Source organism: Leiobunum rupestre, chromosome 10, assembly GCF_980474605.1.
Source record: "Leiobunum rupestre chromosome 10, qqLeiRupe1.1.hap1, whole genome shotgun sequence".
Lineage (NCBI taxonomy): Eukaryota > Metazoa > Arthropoda > Arachnida > Opiliones > Sclerosomatidae > Leiobunum > Leiobunum rupestre.
This window is the reverse complement of record NC_143393.1, coordinates 27079760-27102364: the sequence shown is the minus strand read 5'-3', so window position 1 is coordinate 27102364 and position 22605 is coordinate 27079760. Positions and strand designations below refer to the sequence as shown.

The 22605-nt window shown below is 35.5% G+C and overlaps 2 protein-coding genes across 3 annotated transcripts; one reads left to right on the top strand and one right to left on the bottom strand.

The window, feature by feature from the left end:
• Nucleotides 1-247: 247 nt before the first annotated feature.
• On the bottom strand, nucleotides 248-4026 carry LOC149925284 (uncharacterized). 2 transcript variants are annotated; one of them, XM_090159882.1, is made up of 11 exons: nucleotides 3940-4026; nucleotides 3315-3335; nucleotides 2927-3235; nucleotides 2717-2864; nucleotides 2472-2546; nucleotides 2256-2411; nucleotides 2124-2193; nucleotides 1966-2060; nucleotides 1635-1786; nucleotides 1412-1576; nucleotides 248-1341 (listed from the first exon to the last, which is right to left on the bottom strand). In XM_090159882.1, exons 3-11 carry the CDS (start codon nucleotides 3202-3204, stop codon nucleotides 1290-1292), a joined length of 1191 nt encoding a protein of 396 aa, XP_090016008.1. In that variant the 5' UTR covers nucleotides 3205-3235; nucleotides 3315-3335; nucleotides 3940-4026; the 3' UTR covers nucleotides 248-1289. The 2 variants fall into 2 exon arrangements, with proteins under 2 accessions (XP_090016008.1, XP_090016007.1); XM_090159881.1 differs by lacking the exon at nucleotides 3940-4026 and having other exon boundaries at nucleotides 3315-3610.
• Nucleotides 4027-4271: 245 nt separating this feature from the next.
• Nucleotides 4272-8736, top strand: Rim2 (replication in mitochondria 2). The gene is made up of 7 exons (XM_090159883.1): nucleotides 4272-4519; nucleotides 5281-5511; nucleotides 6469-6546; nucleotides 6842-6942; nucleotides 7009-7075; nucleotides 7148-7422; nucleotides 7531-8736. The coding sequence occupies exons 1-7, from the start codon at nucleotides 4479-4481 to the stop codon at nucleotides 7779-7781; spliced, it is 1044 nt and encodes a 347-aa protein (XP_090016009.1). The 5' UTR covers nucleotides 4272-4478; the 3' UTR covers nucleotides 7782-8736.
• Nucleotides 8737-22605: the final 13869 nt, after the last annotated feature.

Here is a 22605-nt window from a genome sequence, read left to right as displayed (position 1 = left end):
GAGATGTTTACCTATGCACTTTCGGTACTACGCCAAAATTTAAATATAATTAAAACCATTTTGAAACTCTCTCAGTGAACTAATTCATAAAAAAAATTCGTATGCCACAGTATGACTAAGGTTTTTTATATAATGACATTAACTGAATTGTAACTAATAATTTGATTATAGGTTACAGGTACACACTCAGTCAACCATGAAGGTTTTTTATATTATTACTTTAATTCCACTTTAAAACGGACATGTAAAAAGTTTCAGATACTTATTTCTACTCTTCATACATTCTAATTTTATCTTTCAATTTAAAACGATATTTTTTAAAAGAATAAAAGTAATTTTACGGGGTTGTTAGCCTTCTTGAAAAAAAAATAAATTTGAATTTTTATTTTTAAGGAGCAGTGGTTTAATTTAATATTATAAATTAAGATTTAAATGAAAACCATGTCTATCGCAAAATCTTAAAAATTATACATTTTGCATTTAAAATTGGATATTTTAGGGGAGCATATGTAAAATTACTGTAAATTTTTCAAGTTTGAAAAATACAAAATTTGTTTTAAAACGTTGTACTAACATTAGCAATACTGGCTTTAATGTTAAAATTTATAAAATTAAATAATTATATAATCAATAAACTGTGCAACAAATATTAAATAATAAAATATTGAAATTGCATTGGTTCAAGAAGAAAACGCTGAATTTTTAAATCTAATATTATAACTAAATTGTGTTAAAAAACTATTAAAAAATAAATGCAACAATTAATAAAAATAAAAACTCTACTTAAAATGAAACAATGGAATGCATAACTGGACGGAATAGTAACGGAAAATTAAAACTTTAACAAAGCTAAATATTTAAAATTTGAAAAATTTCCTTTTCTATCCTTTGTAACTTCTTAACGGACGAAACAGATTTGTAAACGACAGTATTACTGTATTTTTGTGCTTATTTGGCATTTTGTTTTTTAGGAATTATTTTATCATAATGTGATCTAAAAGATCCAAAGCCATTTTTGAAAATCATGGAAAAATGGCAAATTCTTAAATTTTAAAGATGACTAGAAAAATCACGCCACTAAATTTAAAAGAGCATTTAAATTATTTACGTAGTATCAAGATTTGTGAAAATTTTGTAATTTAAAATGAACTTTAACGAGGTGAGAAAGTTGTTAAATTCTCTCAGGGAGAATAATAATAAAACTAAATTTAAAACTATTTACGAAACACTAACAACAACCTTAATTAAAATAAAATTATAGAACTTTTAGATTGGTTTATGAATTCCATTCATGAAGGTTCTTTTTCTTTACAGTTCTTTTGATCCTGATATTCGACTAATCTGTACAAAATGATGAGATTAATTTTAAAAAAATACATTGACACTAAATTAAAAGATAAGAATAGTATACTTTAATAATAATTGGCGTTTTTCATTCAATAGTTTCGAGCAATCACTTTCAACTTTGGCCCTCCATTCCATTTCTTTTGAAAGCGATTTTTCAGCCATTTCTTTGGAGTGCGATAAGGTGCTGAGTCTAGCTTGATAATCTCTAGTATGCTCTTCAATATCATTCCTACAAAATAAAATTTACAATACAAACTTTATTTTTAAAAGATTTTCTTGTCAAGTACCTAATTTTGTATATCCTTTCTCTGTGGCGTTGTTTTCTTTGTTGATATTTGAGCATAAGTAACTCATTCTTTTTATTGGAAGCCATGAGATCATCTTGTAGCTTTGACACTTGAAATTGGAGCTTCTTTATTTGACTAACCAGCCCTAATTCCTGAATGCAGAATTTAAAATTAGAAAAACCTAATAATGGTTGTTACACTGTGTATGAAAAATAAACAACAAAATGTTATATTGTTGACCCAAAAAAATAGTGTATAATAAAAAATAAATGAACTTCAGAGTAATTCAAATATCAAAACATATTGAAACAAAAAAAATATATATAATTACATGATGAGCCGTGGAAATTTTATTTTCTAGAAGGGAATGTAAATTATTTATTCGACTAGGAGAGTCCGTAGAAGACTGCCGCGCTAGTGAGTTTCCTGTTAAAATACAAGAGCTATTAATATGAATTTTATTAATTAAAATTATTTTTAAAATCTTACTTCTGCTATTTATTTTCTCTTTCCTTAGTTGATCTTCCAAATCATCATATTGAGCCAATACTTCACTGAGCTATCATTTATTAATTTTGGGAGTTAATATTAAATTTTTTTTAATTAGACAAAGCGTATTACTTTGAAAGAAAGGGTTTCATTATCCAGCTCAATTTGCCTGTTTAGTTTCTCCAAAACACGGATTTTGTCTTTTAATTGGGAAATTAGTTTTTGCTGCTCATTTAGTTGGCTTTGTAAATTGTCTCGATGTTCACAGACATTTCTAAGTGTATCATCCTATGAAATGTTTTAAAAATTGAGCCACAAATCAATATAAATACACAAAAAAAACCTTACACATGAACACTTAGTTTCTATGGTTAGTTTCCCTTCTACTTTCAGTCTGTCTATGATGCCTTGCAGTTCATTAATCTAGAAATTAAAAATTAAATTAATACTGAAAAGTTTTAACACTTAACATCAAGTGAAAATAGCGTTCATATTGCTATAAGAAAGTAATGTCAATACCACTTGACAGGTGGAAAGTAGTTAGTGATCAAAGAAGAAGACATGATTGTACAAACGAAAAAAAGAGACAACACCTTTGCTTGAGCAGTTTTCAGATCATTTTCCATAAGCGTCTTTTCATGTTCAAGCTGCTGAACGTCATTTTGATGTACACGATCCAACTGTTCCTTAACTTCTTGCATTGCTAGACGTTGTTCTTGAAGTTCAGACTCATAATCTTCCCTGAAAATTTTGAAATAATAATAAAATATATTAAATTAAACTAAGCAAATAAAATAAATTACTTTTGCTTTTCTAGCATTGCTTGAAAGTTTAAAACGTTATTGTCACGGTAGACCGCTCTAGAGCTAAATTCTAGTAATTCTTGTTGTAAATAACGCCTCTCCTCGAGTAAATAGACTAGTTGATCGCCGACATTCAAATGAGCAATGTCGTTTAGACCTTCGTTGATCAAAATACGCTTGATATCTCTCAGATCCAGCGAAATGTCATTTAAATACTGATGATGATGATGAGATAACGTAGCTCCTCTTGCATGACTCAGCCCTACAGATTCAGCCATACACCGCACTCATAACTCCCAATTTAAAAACCTAAATAACAATGAAATTTACATTAAAACGAATCATTAATTAAACCAAAACAAAACAAACAATAAACCAAGTAGCTTACTTTGAACTATGTGAAATCTATCTGAAGTGTAAACAAAACAGAATGATTAGAGAGTCCAAATGTCATTCCTATCGACGCGCAAGCCACAGAAAATGCAACGAAATCTCTCCGAAAAAATCCGTTTCAAATAAACTTCCTTTTCGATTAGAGTTATAATTAACCGCGAAAAGCAAACTTCGTTTTATTTATTTTCATGGAAAATATCACCAAAACTTTCCCTGAAATCGAGTTGGCTGCTTCAGCTGCGGTTTCAGCGAATTTCCTACTTGATAATTTCGTCACCTGCCCCTGCGTGAGTTGCCTCCCCCCCCCCCCAAATGCTCAAAACTACGGTTTAAAAATCGCATTCACGCACGAACGAATCAATGACGTAAACAGGCCTAAGCTTTCACTAACGAATCGCCTACTCGCACTTGTGGGAGGTTCCGCTAAACGTCAAAAAGAAAGCGCCTTCGGTTAGAAACGCGCGGAAATGAACCAGGGCTACTGCTTCTGCTAACTTTCCCTTTAATTTCAAAATCCATTAGGCTTAATGATGATTTCCATAAAAAAAATTGTTTTTCTTTTCACTACCTCCGAAACTAGCATTAACGCAATACTATATAATTTTTACATAATATCATACCGTTTTAAAATACACCTTCATTTCTGTTTACAAAAATTAAATCTTTTACGTAAATCTTAATTTTGGTTATTATTTAAAAATGTTGATTTTGCGTATTGGTTTGATATAAAAATAATACGTGAAAGGTCGCACGCACTTAGCATCAGACGGCGCAGACGCCGAAATATCCCCTGTAAAGGAGCTTTTCCCGCATACCCCCAGTTCCCTCGTTTCCTTTTTGTTTACGATTTTTCTGGCACTGTGCCAAAAATCCCCGCCCGCTCACGTGGTATCGGTTGTCCAATGAACAAAGATATTTCACGTGCTTCAAGGCTGTTTTCGTTGGCGCCGATTATTTTCAACTGGCGCCACTTGGTGGGACGCGTTAAGTGTATGCTGCAGATCGAAGCGTATGCCAAAAGAGTCTTTCATACGTACGTCGAAAACGAAATTATTTCGACAGCGATAAAATCGTTCCAAAATAAGTTACATATTGGTTTCTACCTATCATCTGATGCAAATTATCGTATGGTTCAAGTAGAAAGTCTTGTCTTCTCCTCATGTCGTATCACGACACCGTGGTACATTTAGTGGCCGGAGGGTAAGTGAAGTTTTCGCCTAGTTAAAATTCTACGGGGCCGAGGATTTGAGGGAAAGACGAACGTGTAGGAGTCGCCCTTAAAATATTTTCGACAAATATTTAAACTTTCGCTTTATATTGAATTTTTTATATGTGTACATTACAGCTCTTTTCCTTAAACCGTAGTCGTACTAACCTCACTTTTAGCCGTTTATGCAAATTTTACGTTTACATTATAATGTTTCGTCAGAACGTGCCCAGACTAGTTCATTATTCATAAAGTTGGATTAAATTGTTCCTTGATTGATTTTACTTTTGCATACGGTTTTAATGACATTACCGAAAAAAAGTCTTGGAAAAGGGTTAGGTGCTATCGAACCTATTGTCAAAATAGTTATATTTTAAAATGTTTTGTATAAATAAATGTTTTTTTTTGTAAAGTTCAGAATATCACATGCCCATTTTTTTTAAGCATTATAAAAGTATTAATTTAAAATTATTTATTTATTTCTTAACAATACTTTTAGGAAATTAAAAAGGGTGGGGACCCAAATAAAAGCCACAAAAATTAAATATTTTTATATATAACTCACAATAAATAAAAATTAAAATAGGTCAAAATACTATAAATAATATTTTTACCCATTATGAGAAACAAATTATCGAATATTAATTTATATATTAAGCTATACTTCCAGTTATTTAGTACCAGATAATTTTTTTAATATAATTTCCCAATATTTTAAGTAAAAAAGGCATTGCAATTTGGACTTTCTTTTCAGGCTGGGTGGCACAGCTGGAGCCATTGCAACATGCCCACTAGAAGTGGTTAAAACACGTCTGCAGTCGTCAGTTGCCAGTTTTGAATGTGCACAACTCAATTCTAACTCTTCACGTTTACAGCTTTGCTACAATCCTTCAAATCCAGCAGCTCCTGAGAATAATCCTTTCAACAACCCATCTATTAAAAATGGCACCAAACAGAATTCCTCTGGTATTTGGAGGTGTATTAAGTAAGCTTATTTCATTAGAAATAAGCTCCTAAATGATACTAGTTCCAAAGTAGAATTAAATATTTTTAAGGTTTTATTTTAACACATGCTTGGGAGTTTGACACTGGATTAAAAAATAATCTGATCACATTTTTTTTTCCCAAAATTATCTCTCATCTTCCGATTCTTTGTCATAAAACTAGGGCTGGGTATATTAAGATTACGCGAAATTGGGAGAGATAACGCCTTTGCGAAACTGGTTAATACAAATCTCAAAATATAGAAACTTTTATCTAACTCTCTCAATATAAAAATGTAACCGAATATAAATGTTAGACTTTGCTCCCCAATGTGAATTATTATTTTTTTAACTCTTAGAGAAGAGCTGATTCATAAAACCACAGCTATGAAAATTCATAGATAATACCACTGACTACTAGCAAGGCTCCGTATTTAACTTCCTATATATTCAGAGAGAGTCGTTGATCTTTCAATTTTATACATTTTGAAAATGATATTGGCAGTTTATTTTGGAAGGATTTTTTTTAATGGGTTAGACTGAAAGGATCAAGGGGGAATGTAGGTTTTTAAGCAACTTCCGTTAGTTGGCATCGGAGCAAGACATCCGGAGGCTTTGGCATTTTACCAATTTGTTAGCCAGCCTTCATTCGTAAACAAAATATTTATCAGATACTTAAAGGTTGTTGTTTCTTTGTTTTCTGGCTTTTTGGTACTAAGATTAGACATTTTTTAAGTGCTCATATTTCAAGCATTTTTTAGAGCAAGAAAACAAAACTGAACTTGATTTATGTAGGCAAAGATTGAAGGAAGGTTAAAGCCCTATTTTTAGACATCTTCCGATTAGAAAATTCCGCGTTGAACTATTTTAAGTTTTTTCATTTTGTAAATGCCAAAATTTTAAATATGTATAAAGGACATTTTTACTTAATTTAATGAATAATTTTAATATATTTCTAGGCACATTGTCGAGACAGAAGGAGCGAGGGCACTTTTCAAAGGTCTGGGACCCAACTTAGTTGGTGTGGCGCCTTCTCGGTACGTTATTTACCATTTGACAGGAAATAGATTTTTGTTGTGGGTGGAGGCAGTGTTCATTTTTGTTTTGGTTAACGTTGGTTTTATTATTACAGATGGGTTTAAGTGTTGGGCTTTAGTAAAAATTAGTGGTTGAAGAGGTGGCCTAAAGTCCCGAGTACCCTGCTTTTAGATTGTGGTTTGTCTCCATTAGCATAAGTCCCCTTAACAAAAACAAAGCTCTATTATCCTCCATGACCTATTCTCTTTAATTTAAAGCACTTTTTTTACATTTCCTTTCTGTGTCTACCTCTAGGGCCATATATTTTTGTACCTACTCAAACATTAAGAATTTTTGCAATGGTATTATGAAACCCGATACGCCTTTGGTCCATATTTGCTCGGCAGCCAGCGCAGGTAATTTAAAACTAAGGCTTTCTTTAAAAGAATTTCAACTAATCATCCCCCCTTGATACTCTTAAGGGTTTACGTCTTGTACACTGACAAATCCAATATGGTTTGTCAAAACGAGACTTCAGTTGGACCAAAGGTAATATTTTGATTGCGATAGGATATATTGGTAGAAATTGAACTAAACTCACCAATTTGTCTTCGTTTGTAGAAAATATGGCAGTGTGACAGCTTTCCAATGTGTTCGTGAAATCTACAGTGCCAAAGGGATCCTTGGCTTCTACAAAGGAATAACTGCATCTTACTTTGGCATTTCAGAGACAATCATTCATTTTGTGATTTACGAGTTCATCAAAGCTAAATTAAAGGAATATCACGATAAACAGTTTTACACAACGGAGTACAAATCCCCTAAAGACTTTGCTGCAATTATGTTCGCTGGAGCTATTTCCAAGACTTGTGCCTCCATACTCGCCTATCCACATGGTAAGTTGCCTTTCAAATTGAAGCAGTGTCAGAAAATGTCAAAATCTGTTTAACCTGTCCAATTTGCCTAATTTAACACCAATGATGTCACATTTTTTTACATTACAGAAGTTGCAAGGACACGGTTAAGGCAGGAAGGCAACAAGTACCACTCATTTTTCCAAACTTTGTTTTTGGTTTACCGCGAAGAAGGCCAAGCGGGACTCTACCGGGGCTTAGCGACGCAGTTGGTGCGACAAATTCCTAACACAGCCATTATGATGGCTGTCTACGAAGCTTCAGTCTACCTCTTATCTAGTTACCAGTGTGGTGTTCCGGCCTTGCAACTGTGTAACGAGGATGACAAAGAACCTTGTTAATTTAATACCTTAAAAATTTAAAACTTTTTGCGGCCCGACAATACCTGTTCAAAAAGATGCGTTTTTACTTTGTACAGTCGAAGCTTAAGAGAAACTACATTTTGTTTTAGTTACGGTACTAATACAAAAACTATTGTGTATTACTGTAAAGTTATTTTAAATATGTACAAAGTTAGCCTCTTTTTACAACAAAAAACAGTCAGTTCCTTTACTACAAAGATGTATTTTTAGCGCGAAAATGCAAGAGTCATATTAATGAGCTTTTATAAAAGTCTTCTTTAGTGTATAGCAGAAGCATTCCTTAAAAGACTGACATGAATTTCTTTCTCCAAGTGCTTAGAAAGTAGTTTAAAAATCTCGAATCTTATGAAATCACTCGCAGCCCTTTCAATATATCTGCCCTGCATAGGGTTTACAGTTCCAAATACATATAATATTCAAATCTAAAATCTACTGCAAGCTCTAAATCTACTGACATAATAAATGATATTAACTTAATTGTTAAATATACTTGTATATGTATTTAGAAAACTATAAAAGCAATGATTGTCAAATCTTATATAAAACGTTCATGTACATTAAATTAATGCAGAAAAATATAACTATACAGCTCATGTTATCACAGGAGGGAAGTGCGTTGGTGCTAACGACCTTTTTTATTATCACGTCTAAATGCTCAAATTTTAATTTTTTTTTATAATTTTCTTCGGAGCATTATTGTACTTTATTTGGAGGTAAATATTAGTATTTGTAGTTTTGTTTATAAAATGCAGACCCTAATTTTAAAAATTTATAGAAATAAAATTTGTAAATTTTAAATTATCCCTAGTCTTTTTATGTTTCCGAGAAAAACAGTGAGCTAGTGTTAATTTTTACACACTTGTAAATAATTATTTGGAGTTAAAAGCCACAAGATTATTGTGATAACGTTTTGTAATAAAATGCAAAAAACTTATGTTGTTTTCAGTTTTCAAACAATGTACCAAATAAGAGTTTCAATAACCGCACCACCATCTATCGGCTTTAAAAATAACTTGGGGTGGTAGGGTACTAATCAACCATAAGAGATTTTTCTAGGAACCTTGCTAATCAACGGGGACGCATCGGGAAAAAAATGTTGCTCCTCTCTTGCACGGGCCAACTTCGATCACACGTACCGCGCTTTAGCGGCCCCGTCAATCGCCTCGCATCTAATGTTAATTTGCGTGTATGAATAATCCCGATAGGGGCGCTACATACGACCAAAAACCTACTATCACCAAAGGCGGGGAATACAAGCGAAATCACGGAAAAATGTTTTTTTCTTCGGTTTTCCACTTTCCTATTTAGAAAAAAGAAGGTGAGCCTATATATATAGCAAATTCACGAGTTTATAACCGTTCTTAGGTAGTATTTACTGTAAACCTAATTAATTTTAAGAGTAAGAATCTTAAAACTAATATAATTGAAGATACAAGATGCTTAGGTACATCTTTGGAACTAAATAGGTAAAAGATAGATGGTCTTCAGCCTGCATTTCAAGGAGGATGATTTCTGTTCAGGTTTGTACCTTTATTATGGAAAAATTTTCAGTCAGATAAAATTACAAACCGGCCCTTTCTAAATATACAATATTATTCTAGGTTTAAAACATAGAAATCTTATAACGTAGAATGATTCCGTATAAGTACAAAATGGGCCAATTGCATTTTCGGAGGTTTCGTCATAATCAGCCAATCACGATTCAAAGAGTGACTACGGCAACGACTCGTTGCCATCTAGTTTGAGTTACTGAAAATAATAATTCGATTTTAGATTACGTCACCTTTAGAACCCCCATTTGATTGGCCCACGTCAATCGAGTCGCGGCCCCTGCACGCGCTCACGTGAGCGCGTGCAGGAGGCCGTGATCGAGTTTAATGTAGTTTTTAAACATGGTAGCTGTTTCTTTACTCGTAAAGATTTTTCTCTTATATGCAAACGTTTTGGATAACTATTGCGTTGTTTGTTGTTATGGCTCCTCGATGTTTCATTTCCACGGAAATGTGTCGTTGTGCAGGTAAAAGTTTGGGTTTCCTTAAAGGGGCTGGAAAGTGGGGTATTGAAATCGTCTAGTGACGTGGTTTCTCCAAAAAAATGCGGACCTGCTTTATTTTCATTTTTCCCCGCTTGAGGAATTTGGCTCTGACGGAGATGTTTTGAAAATAGTGAGGAGCGACCCGAGAGAGATTAGTGACAGGTATTCATACGCAGGGTTGCCAGTTGGGCGAAAAGTCGCCCAATTTGGGCTACTTTCAAAACGATTAGAGACCAAAAATGCTTGGGCGTTTTGGGCGATTTTTGGGCTCCTTTATCTGTCTTCAGTCGCCCGCACTATTTTCAAAATTGGTCGAACACATTTTGGATAGACTTATACCGTTTTCAAGATGCCTCTGGAGAGCACATAATGAAGGTGCATTAAGCTTTTAAGTTTACCAATTTCTAACGCACAAGTAGAATGAGTTTTCTCCCAAGTGAACTTGACGAAAACTGATCTTAGAAACCGAATGAATCTCGATTTATTGTCTAGTATATTATATGTTAAATTCGGACTAGCTCGAATAAACAAAATGTTCGGGATTTGTGCCTCCAACTGAACTCTTAAACGCATTCAACCAATCAATGTAATGTATAACCAATAAGCATATGTAACATAATTACTCATAAGTATGCCACTGTACCTTTATTCCATTCAAAAATCTTCACTAGCGGTTTGTTTCACCACGAACCCGTATAAAGGTGGACTACTTTAGATTTAACCTTTTTATTCATCCTAGTAATTTTGGGAATCACACTATTGGCTACTAACATATTTATTTAAGCCAATGGAAAACCTCTAAATTGAGAAGGAAATTTTTGCGTCGGAATTTTAGTCAGCCCAATGTAGCTTTATTGAAATTTATAAACTCGCTCGGTTTGTGCGGATGAAGTTAAATAATGAGTAATTTAGAAAAATAAAAGGTTGGGGAAAATGATCAATAAGTGATCGCTTTCCGAAAATGGAAAAAGTCGTCGAAGTGGAATATTCCACCAGCGTTATTAAAACCCATATCAAGCCTAGAAGAGTTAGTCCTAGGCTCAAAAGAATGATAGAATATGCAAATACTCCAATCTTGTAGATGCGCCAGAAAAGCTCAACCTGAATTTCAACTATTTTTTCCAATAAACCTGCTTCTTTTATTTGACAATGCAAATTTATTTTAGAACGTGAGTCTCCAAGAACTTCATTAATTTGCAATTAACAGAACTTCATTTTAGCTCCTAAGCCTTGGTTGTTCAACCGGTTTGATTACTAAAATAATGGCCGTCACGTCAGTTTATCAGACGTAGAGCTAATTGGGCGACGGCATTATCGGCATTTGAGATTCGATGACGTCAAATATTACGTAGGGTACGGATGGCGCAATATCTGTGAAACAAACCGTTAGTGAAGAAATACAGCTAGTGGCATACTTATGAGTAATTATGTTACATATGCAATTAGTATAATGTAACTTCTACATTTTTTAATAAAATGATTGGTTTGATTTAAAAAATTTAGTTTAAGTGAGCTTGTACCATTTGGTTATTAATGTTTTCTTTGGGCGACAAATTGGGCTACTTAAGAAAGACTGAATTTATTTTGGGCGACAAATTGGGCTACTTTAAAATAACGTTTGGGCGACTTTCTCAAAAACGACCTGGCAACGCTGTTCATACGCGAACTAAGATATTCGGGCCTTTGTGGACGTGGTTTTGGTTCTAGTATTTTAATATTTATTTAATTATAATGAAATTAATGAACGAGTTTAATTCAAATAAAAAACGGAAACGTGATGATACGAAAATATCTCTTGTTGGTGAATTAGATAAGTGGGAAAAGGCAAAAGAACTGGTCAAAATGCTCCAGTGAAACCAAGGCCCTAAGAAATTGGCTTCGATTCATCTAGTGTTTTTTTACAAAATTCGATGAAACTCGTAAATAATAATTTGAAAAATTACGAACAAACTACTACAAAAAGACCTTATCACTCAAATTAATTTTTCGTTAAACATTTGTTGTTCACTAAACTAAATCTCAATAAAGATTAATGAAATTTTAAAACTTCCTACGAGCTCAGCTAACACTAACCAAGACCACGCGTCCACGCTGGATTTCGTCAAACAAAAATCCCAACACAGTGGTGCCTGTTTACGTATTCGCGAACTTGAGAAAAAGTAGTTCTACGCGCCAAATTTCGTTAATGACGTCACGGATAACGTTTTTCAAAACCCCACTTTCCAGGGAGGCTATTCTCTAATTTATCTCGATCTCACTCTCGATGTCGATTCGAAGTCGATCTCGAAGTCGATCACTTCGATCGAGAAGTCTTTTCTCGATAAACGCTATTCTTTACTTCATCGAAATCGACTTCGAAGTGATACATCTCGACTCTCGACAAGCGAGTAGACCACGTGGGTTCTATATATTTCCGGTTGTAATCGCGCATAGGCTCTCTATTTTCCGACCAATAAGAATACACCATCACAAAAACAGCTGATTACATTACAAACGCACATGTTTTATAATTTAGAGAAAGGATATTTATTTTCATTGTAATACTGCAGTATATATTTAAAGTCCAAAGGATTTATTGTTTGGTAAAAAGTTTTGGTGTAAAGAATTGGTTGTGTTTTTTTAGTGAAATTTCTTTTATTAGCTTAGAATTATCTTCTATAAAGAAATAAATTAATCGCTGAACTAATTTTTTCAATGTCGGAGAGACAAAGTCGTGTTTCAGTTTCCCAGCAAGAGGCAATAGTGGAATTTTTGCCTCATCATGAACAATTCAAGCCGAGCTATAGCAAGCGACATTGCTTTTTTCCCTAAGAAAGTAAGAAAGACGGTTTGGGTAGTGGACTAGTGGTAGCTTTTTGGCAACACGGGAGAAGGGTGGGGGGAGGGAGTTAAAAAGAACTACCAGCTCGATGATTGGTTGAAACCTCTGTCGAAAGCGATCTCCTAAGCTTCGGACACGACGAGATCGACTTCGAGAAGTCCATTGAATTCGAGTAGCATTTTTCGACAAATATTTTATAGAATATCGTTTTTCGATATCTCGTGAGAACGATTCGAGATCGAGAGAGATCTCGATCGAGAACTGCTTACAGAATATGGCCCCAGCACGGACTAATTAATGTATACACAGGGACGGTCCGCACAACGCCACTCTCTCATAAAATCGGCGACTAAGTCTTGTTAATGCTGTTCCCTCTTTTCCTCCCCCCTTAAGCAAAGTTAGCGCCGAGTCAAAACGTCATCAAACGGAAAAACGATGCTGCCCTCTATCTGCTTGGAGTCTATCGATGTTGGCGTCTGCTTATGATTTGAAAAACAAACGATTTTTTTCGTTCATTTGAATAAGGTGTATGATTTAAGAGCTTTAATTTATTTAAGTAGTTTTACAAATTAATTATGAGGAAAAATCTGTGTGTTTACCCTTCGTGTAAAAGTGATTCGAAGTATTGTCATAAAGAACACACGAAAGATTTCTTTATACCTTTCCTGTTCATCTTTTTCTAAGCCTTGTCCAAAAAAATCTTTGATTTACCATTATCGGAATCACTTAAATCCACTTTTTTAATTTTATTTTTGTTTGGGAAATTGAGAATAAGGTCTCGAATGTATGGGCCGAAAAATTAATATCAATCAATTTAATTGTTGATATAAATGAATTCATTTACCAAACGCACGTGGAGCTTACAACATCGCCGGCAAGGCGACTGCTTTTTTTTGTACCCTTAAACCTTTCCTCCCGTTTCCATCCCCCTTGACTCAGTTTGTCGTTAGTTCGCACAATCGCCGCTCGAGGGCACATTTAGCAATCGCTAGCCGCTAAATTTACGAGTGTCTCAATCCCGATCTTGTACGCATCTCTGATTCGCTGTTTTTCTCGTGGCTTTCGTGGCATCGTCTGCTTTTTGTGTATTCTTGTCTCCGTCGCGTTTTCTTGATTTATTTTAATCAGAGTAAAATTTGGTTTTCGTTGATATAACCTCAATAATTTCTAACAGTTTAGGAAGGACTAATAAAACTAATATGTACAGAATCATGTCTGAAAAATATAGCATTTTCCGCTATTAGCGGACTTCTTCAAATTCAAATTTAAATTTTAGCTAAATTTCTATTTCAGGGGTGAAAATTTCTAGGAAATAAAGTCAGTAAACTGTGTAGGGAAGACTAAATTCATATAATATCAGTAGCGTAGCCAGGATTTTGTTTCGGGGGGGGGGGCACACCATTGAAAAAAAAGTAAAAAAATTAAAAATATGTGTACGTACGACCATACGTTTCCGGGGGGGGGCATGTGCCCCCCCCCTGGCTACGCCACTGTATAATATTTACAGATATTATGAAAATATAAAATAATTTTTAATTTATTGCATTTTCCACTATTAGCAACTTAGTCAATTTCAAACCAATTTAGAAAAGTTTAAAATTCAGGGTTGTACATTTTGTAAAATAGATTAGTAAACTGTGACAGTTAAAGACTAAAAAATTAAAATTTACTGATATTTTAACCAAATTATCATAGTTTTAAATATTACATCTACACTAACCTATTAGTGTCTTCATTAATTTCAATCCCAAATTTAGCAAATATTTTTTGAGTTGTAAATTTTATTGGCATGAGCTTAGTAAAGTAAAAAATTATCACATTTGGTAAAGTTAGTAACCATCAGATTTGGTTGAGCCTTTGATACTAATAAGAAAATCGCCTATGATAATATAATAAACAGAAAATCAAGTTCTTATACATTCAAGATAAAAACGTGTTTTTAAAAAGTCGTTTATATAACAACAAAAAGCAGACGACGCCACGAAAGCAGACGAGAAAAACAGCGAATCAGAGATGCGTACAGGATCGGGATTGAGACACTCGTCTAAATTTCCTATGCGGACCGTCCCTGTGTATACATTAATTAGTCCATGGCCCCAGCCCCTTTAAGCCTCGAGGCAATTTGAAATGTTAACTAACGGCGGGCTTTCAAATTGATGATTTGGTAAAAGTTACTTCAGGAAGTTCAGTGAGCCTAGTGGAACAACAACTCAGGACTATAATTACTGCAATATCCGTTTTTTTTTAAAATACTTTATTTAACATTGTAAATATCGGTCTTCGTTGAGTACTATCTCTTATGTTGTTTAACAGTGGAATGTTGAATTTAAGCAGAGAGCGAGACATTTATCTTGGCTAAGGTTCTCAGAGAAAAAGCATATTATTAAATAGAAGGTAAAGTTTTGAAAAATTAGACAATTATCAGTATGATTGTTGCTGTTTAATTCAATGACTGTCGTCAATTCGTCATAAGTGTCATTCTTTAGTGTAATGTATTTTTAGTGGGATATAATTACTCTTTCATAATGTTTTTGTTTATCTAAGTTTCTACAAACAAAATAATAAATATAATTTTACTTACTTTAAATGTGAAATAACCTTTAAATACAAAGGTTAATACTAAGGACCTTCAGTCACTGCTTCTCCCAAAACTGCCATTGGCATTGCCTGATATTTAAAAGTTGGGCCTATGTCAGGCCTAGGCTTAAATATTTTCAAAGCGAACCTAAACGAAATCTTATTTATCTTCCTCACAATTGTATTTAAATATTCCTTATAATAAGTAAATATGAAAACAAAACTAAAAGTTCAAAAAATCTTAACACTTATTATATAAAAATCCAAAAACGTTGAAGTGGTTCATGTGAAAAATTCCAGCAAAAACCTATGGGAATTCTGCGAGCTTGGATCGGATGGATCCTGTAAAAATCGTCTGAGCTTCTACTATTTTTAACCACCATGTTATGGCGCTAGCGGCTTGCCGTAGTCAATGAATGGCCGCTGATTGGCTGAAACTTAAGCAAAGACTATATAATCATTAGTCGTTGCTACAAAATGACTTGGCGTCAGGTTCTCCCGTAGACTGGAGCATTCTAGGTAGGAGTATAAGATTTCTACGGTTTAAAAAGATGAAAGCTTAAAACTTGTTGAAACCTAAAATTATAATTTATTGCGCTTATAATATATTTTAACTTAATATTAATTAATAAAAAATGTTAAAATAATATATTTACCCTGAAGTTACAGTGGTCTTCTTTTCACTTTTTGTTTTATTTATTTATTTATTTCAAGTATTAAAAAATAATACTATGTTGCTGGCAGCATCTTGGTTTCTGTTTAACTCTTTTATAATTTATAAACACCGTTAAAAAATTTGAATCATGAAAAAATATTATACTATTAGTTAAATATTAACCTACATTTGGTTTAATTCAATGTTTTTCAAAATTTATTTTAAAAAAATAGTTTTTTGTGGATTTTTCCTATTTGACTAACGTTAAATTTTGGTCGTAGCGAAAGCCTGGTGGGAAAATATATACACGGTAAATTCAGGCGATTGACGGGGCCGTATTTTTCTCTTTCTCCTCCTGCGCAATCGCGAGTGACGTCTCTGGAGTTCGTGTTTTCGGGAGACCGAATTAGAGGGAGCATATAGTTTACTTTCATTTGTCTGTCGTTCCTTTTGGCTTTTTAAATATTCTCAAACGATACGTTGAAGTAAAGGTCGCCCAATTTTAAATTAGATTAACCAGCAATTTTCAATTTCAGTTTAATTTAATTTAATTTTATATCCTTTCATTTTTCATTATTTTTTGTAATCTACTATATTATATTATATTTAATATAATTATGGAACGACGAGCCGCGGTTCGAAACGTCTCAATAGGGTTCGTGCGTAGTTTAAATTTTGGTCATAAGTATCGCCGCCTACCGACCGAGGTTTAAATTGAATATATGAAAGCTGTCTGCTCGTTCAAAATTATCTGCTTAGTCAGTAAGGGACTAAGGGCGAAGACACAGTCACACAGGCGGCACGGGACAGAGAGAAACCGGGACTGTCTTTCGCTTTGTTACTGGTGGTGGTTCGACTAGCCTATAGGGCAGAGATAGCGAGGTGCCAGCGACGTCTCCCCCCCCCCCCCCACGCTTCCGCGGAATAGAGGGAAACCGTGACTGCCTTTCGCTTCGTTACTGAGGTGGTTCGTCTATAAACAGCGCGGGGCGGAGGTGAATCGGGGCTCAGGGACGAGCGTATTTGTTTCTGTTCTGCCATTGGATACAGAGGGGTTTGAAGGGGTACCTTACTGGGGGGTTTGGGACGAGAGAGAAAGGCTAGTTTTTAAGTTATTTTTGCGAGAGAAAGAGGGTACCCCGGTAATTCTGGCATGGGGAAAAGGGAGAGGGGTGCCTGACTGGGGGTTTGGGACCAGAGAGATAGGTGAGTTTTTATGTTACTTTTTGCGGGGGGAAAGGGTACCCCAGTAATTCTGGCAAGGGGAAAAGGGGCAGGGGGCCTTACTGGGGTGGAGTGCTTCGAAACACACAACTAGCTGGGGGCCCGCCCGTAGGATGGGCAGGCGAAATCGCTTGCGAACTGTATGTGTGTTTGGGCCAAGAATGTATTTATTTATACCAAGAATGTATTTATTTATACTCAGGGAGAATGAATATGTCGAGATTAATTTAGCGTTTCTCCAATTCCACCCGTTGGGGCCCCCGGTATGCTCCTCCACTTTAATAAAATCAAATAATACTGCAATCTCATTGGTTCTTAAAAATTACGTTTTTCGCCCGCCCGTAGGATGGGCTTCTCGGCTAGTTTATTTATACTCAGGGAGAATGAATGTGTCGAGACTATCGACGGACACGTTAAGGCCCTAACCCCGTCACGCTAAGCGGCGGGGGGGGGGGGTGGTGGCCGGTCTTATTTTTGCGTCCTCGCAGCAGCGTTAATCGCGTCGAAAAAGGAGTGTTTTTTTTCTCGTTTCTCAACTTTCCTCGGTCTTCACAATAAAAAACGATCTTTTCTCTAAATTTCAATACACGGTTAGCGTATGCGGTAGTAAATCTTACTGTCAGGTGACTTAAGCTAGAGGTTTCCTAAAACGAAACATAAGAGTATCCCACCTGATAATAGATATTAAGCGCGGTGTGCCGTTATTCCTTACTGAATAAACAAGTGAAACCAAATAAAACTCCAGCGACGTCACTCGCGTTTGCGCAGTGAGATAAATTTTTATACTCGATTCTCACGACAAAAGGGAGAGCGACGACTTGTTGCCTGACATCCAGTGACGTGTTTTTAGGGGGGAAACGGGATATCTTGCCCCATTTTTTTTAACGGGAGTGTTTGGTTTTTTTGTATGAAAAGAGGCTGTATGCGCCAACCTATATAAGAGATTTTTCTAGGAACCTTGGACGACACATTCGTAATTTCCAAAAACTTGTTTCGTGGGGAGTAGATTTGATTGGATCTCTAGATTAATATTCCCAACTCAATGATTCAAACCCACGAGAGTTCCATGTGGAAAGTGTGGATCGTCTCAACATAGTATTCGTGACCGAAAACTTTAGCTACGCTCCCTTTGGTTCGCCATTAAACCTAGATAGGTATAGCGGCTAAAGCAGACGCCATTACTTTTACCTCGTCGTTATTCGTAAATTTGACTTTATAAATAATGATACTTGTATTTTAATATAATTTTTCATCGTTTGCTTATATTTTGATAAGTTTATTTAAGAATTTTTTTATTCGATTGTGACGTGTGGGACAGTTCAGTCCTCTCAGGCTCTCGTCCATCTGATAAAACAGGGCGAGATATGTGTAACGGCCACGCCAAGGGGGGGATACGTGGGGACACCCGTGGCGGAAGTATTCCGACAACCCGTTGGGGGATTGGTATTTTTAACGGGGGTCCTTGGCCCCGCCCCTCATGTCTATTTTTCAAGAGGGTCACTGACTTGTGGGGGAGTTAAAATAAATAAATATAAATAAATATACAGAAACAACACGAAAAGTCAATAGTTTATGATATACTGTGAAATTTGTTAAAACAATTTTCATTTAAATTTGGGGTCCTGGTGACCCTTGACCCCTCTTTTAAATATTTATTTCGAGGGTCCCCGTATATTGTAAGGAGCTAACAAGTTGGCAAGCCAAAATAAACCTCTCCTCGGAAGAGTTTTTAATTTTCAGTGAAGCGTATCTGTATCCGTGGTTCTGCGGTAGAACGCTCACCTGTCGTTCAAGAGGGCTCGGGTTCGAATCCCGGCCGATTAAAAAATTATACTACACCCAATGACAAAAAGAGGGCGCTTTTGGAAAATCTTTTCCCTGATTCTAAGAAACTGCGTACGCAGTGATTACCCTTTGCCCCGAAAGGTAAAACAATGGAAATTCAAAAATCGTCTGCTATTTCTTCACATATTTAGTTGAAGGATATTAAGGCAGATGGCGCTATTTCGTAAGCTCGACATTTAAGTACACACAATCCCCTCGATGTATTAACTATATTTTAAATATTAAATTTAACAAAGCCAAGAGGAATTTTATTGAAAAATTATTTTTGAAGTTACCTGGTTTTGGAAATGAGGTAGCGACACGCGAACGAATTTTAGAAAGAGTTAGAACAATTGCTACGAAATTTCAATATCACAATAGCACGAATTGGCCAGAAATCTCTTATAATTTGTTAATGTAACCGAAAACATAGTTCACAAATAATCAGTACTAACTAAAAATTTAATTTATAACAAAGTCGGTCTTAATTAAAAAAACGTTATGTACATTTTAAGTCGAAAATTGCTAGAAATGTCACCAACAATTACTAAAATGGGCAAATGCCCCACTTCCGAGGCCCCGATCTCACAAATGTTAGCAATGCCAGTTAATTAATATATTGCATAAATTAATATATATCATTAATATTAATTAATATATTGTATAATATATATCAATAATATTAATTAATATATTGTATCATATAATATATATCAATAATATTGTTACGGGTGAAAATGATGAGACGCAGGTTATTAATCAAATACTTTTATTTGGTAATACTTAGAAAAAATACACTGCACGATATCTTATTTACTTTTGACTAAGAGACTTAGTTTGCCGTAGCGGTAAAAGTCTTCTCGGCGGAGGCACGGCTTTGTAAGAGGCTTGACTTTTTCAGTCTCTGTCCCCTTACTTAACCTAAGCAGCTGTCCCTGTCTGGCGTGACAATATTAATTAATATATTGTATAATATAATATATATCAATAATATTAATTAATATATTGTATATAATATATATCAATAATAATAAATAATATATTGCATAATATAATATATATCAATAATATTAATTAATATATTGTATAATATATTATTGTTAATAATATTATAGACTTATGGTGAAATTAATTAAAAAACCGAGCCTAATAGTTTTTGGTGGCTCTGAAAAAGTAGATAATCCCGTGGTTAGCTAGATTATAACATAATAACAATAAGTAAAACATTTAAATGCTAATTTTCTTACCGAACCCTTTAGCGACACTGACACTTTCACCCAGCTCCGATCGACTGGGACTCACAACAGAACTGAGTTAGTGTATATTATAGTCGTTGGAAGTATTAAATTTCGCTTTAGCCTTACGCCGTAATTTCAAATCGGGGGGCGAAATATCCCCCTTTGATTAAAACCGCGGCTCAACACTGACATAGGTAGATAGATAGATATAACCATAAGTCTTTAATATTGTTCTATAAGTTTGTCACTTTGGGGAATATTTTACTGAGAGCTAGTGACGTCATCACAAGAAGAAAATCTCCCCCTAGCGAGGCGCTGTCCATTCCTCCATTCTTTACTGCAAGATTTAGTCTCCGGTCTCCAGTCTCCACTTGAAGATTTAGTCTCCGGCCCTCCAGCCTCCACTTGAAGATTTAGTCTCCGGTCCTCCAGCCTCCACTGGAAGATTTGGTCTCCAGTCCTCCAGCCTCCACTGGAAGATTTGGTCTCCAGTCCTCCAGCCTCCACTGGAAGATTTGGTCTCCAGTCCTCCAGCCTCCACTGGAAGATTTGGTCTCCGGTCTCCAGTCCTCCAGCCTCCACTGAAAGTTTTAGTCTCCGGTCTCCATTCCTCCATTCTTTACTGCAAGATCTGGTTTCCAATCACTAGGGGTCCATTGGAGTATGTGGGTTGAACAGCTCGAAATCGGACCATTCTACCCTCGGTAGACTTAAAGTGAACTGTTCCATCCTCGTTTTTACCCTCAAGGTCACTAATTTAAATTGTTGCTCTATTACTCCAAAGTAGACGAGATGAAACATACACGTTATAACTTACAAGATGCCCCATTTTGCCATCTTGCTGCAATTGGGCCCATTATTGCTAGCTGCGTCACTGTCTATCATTGCTTATTGTAACATTTGAAACCTACATTTATTGGTATTAACGGAAGTTTAAAATAATTAGGAAGTTAATAATAATTTATTATTGTTCCATAAGTTTGTCACATCGGGGAATATTTTACTGAGAGCTAGTAACGAAGTGACGTCATCACAAGAAGAAAATCTCCCCCTAGCGAGGCGCTGACAAAGGCTATGTTTGACCATAGTCTCCAGTCCTCCAGTCTCCACTTGAAGATTGTCTCCGGTCTCCAGTACCTTCGTTTGCTGGAGACCGAATTAATTTTTCATTTTACACGAATTTCCTGCATAAAACCGTGGATGTGTTATGTAAAATGAAAAATAATTTGAATATGTACCAATTTTTAAAAAAAAAATTCCCTATCTATTTATTTAAAAAGTAACTATGACGACTTATTGAGCCCCGCATTATTGTTCCGTTCCAAATGTTACTTAGAAAACTAGCGGGAGCCTGCGCAGGTATATGTATCAAACATTCAAGCTAATAGAGTTGGACACTTGTGGCTTTTCTCGTAGACGTATCTTTTAATTTCTGATATTATTTACATCGACGTATGTTGAAGCTACGGCATCATTAAATTATATACTCTTCTATATGAGTTAGACGCAGCGACTTCAGTTTGCGGAATGAGATGGCAGACGACAATTTTCCGCCGCGGTTAGGGTCTCCGGCCTCCAATCTCCGAAGCGACTAATGGACCTCCGGTCTCCAGTCCTCCAGCCTCCAAAGCGACTGATGTACCTCCGGCCTCCGAAGTGACTAATGGACCTCCGGTCTCCAGTCCTCCAGCCCCCAAAGCGACTGATGTACCTCCGGCCTCCGAAGTGACTAATGGACCTCCGGTCTCCAGGCCTCCAGTCTCCGCAGGAATATTGAGTCTCCGGCCTCAGAGGTCGGAGCCTCCGATGTATGCGTATGACGCGGGAGCAAAACTGCGACGAAGCCCGTAATGCAGTCTGTCTTGTGAATAGCTCTCAGTAAAATTTTTGCATGTGAAGAATAGCAGTGGCGGATACATATGAGAATTCGTTGATTTCCGGGGACCTGTAGCTTCCACTGTATTATTCACCTTCACCATCATCACCACCACCCCATACATCAGGAGCGAAAATAACAGCCTCTTTCCTCATTACTAGAGGAAGAGGCTAAAAAGGTTCATTGTACAAGGCCTAGGCGTTTTTAAATTCAAACAAATATTTACGCTTTTTAATAAATAAGCTGCTAGATAGCAAGTTGTCATAAATCTGCCTCGATTTGTTGAGTTGGAAAATTATCACTATTGTTATTTGAACACTGTAAATATTTTAGCTCACGTAAGCTCGATTGATAATATGGCGTCGTTTTCAAGTTGTTAAATTTTCAACTCCAGGCCCTTCTCTACCATTGGGCTAGGTAGGGCTAAGCCCTAGGGCGCCGCGCCGTCTGGCCCTTAATTTTTTACACATACTATAAAAAATATATAAAAGGGCGCCTAATATAATTAGCCCAGGGGCGCCTGAAAGCTAAAGACGGCCCTGTATCAACTCAA

Excerpts from the sequence above, each read along its gene's own strand:
- LOC149925284 (XM_090159882.1), bottom strand. The coding sequence starts at position 3,204 with ATGGCTGAATCTGTAGGGCTGAGTCATGCAAGAGGAGCTACGTTATCT. Across the intron at positions 2,547-2,716 it reads TGAAAACTGCTCAAGCAAAG|ATTAATGAACTGCAAGGCAT; the intron begins GTGTTGTCTCTT and ends TTTAATTTCTAG. Across the intron at positions 2,061-2,123 it reads AGAGAAAATAAATAGCAGAA|GAAACTCACTAGCGCGGCAG; the intron begins GTAAGATTTTAA and ends GTATTTTAACAG.
- Rim2 (XM_090159883.1), top strand. The coding sequence starts at position 4,479 with ATGTCGTATCACGACACCGTGGTACATTTAGTGGCCGGAGG. Across the intron at positions 7,076-7,147 it reads AGACTTCAGTTGGACCAAAG|AAAATATGGCAGTGTGACAG; the intron begins GTAATATTTTGA and ends CTTCGTTTGTAG. Across the intron at positions 7,423-7,530 it reads CATACTCGCCTATCCACATG|AAGTTGCAAGGACACGGTTA; the intron begins GTAAGTTGCCTT and ends TTTACATTACAG.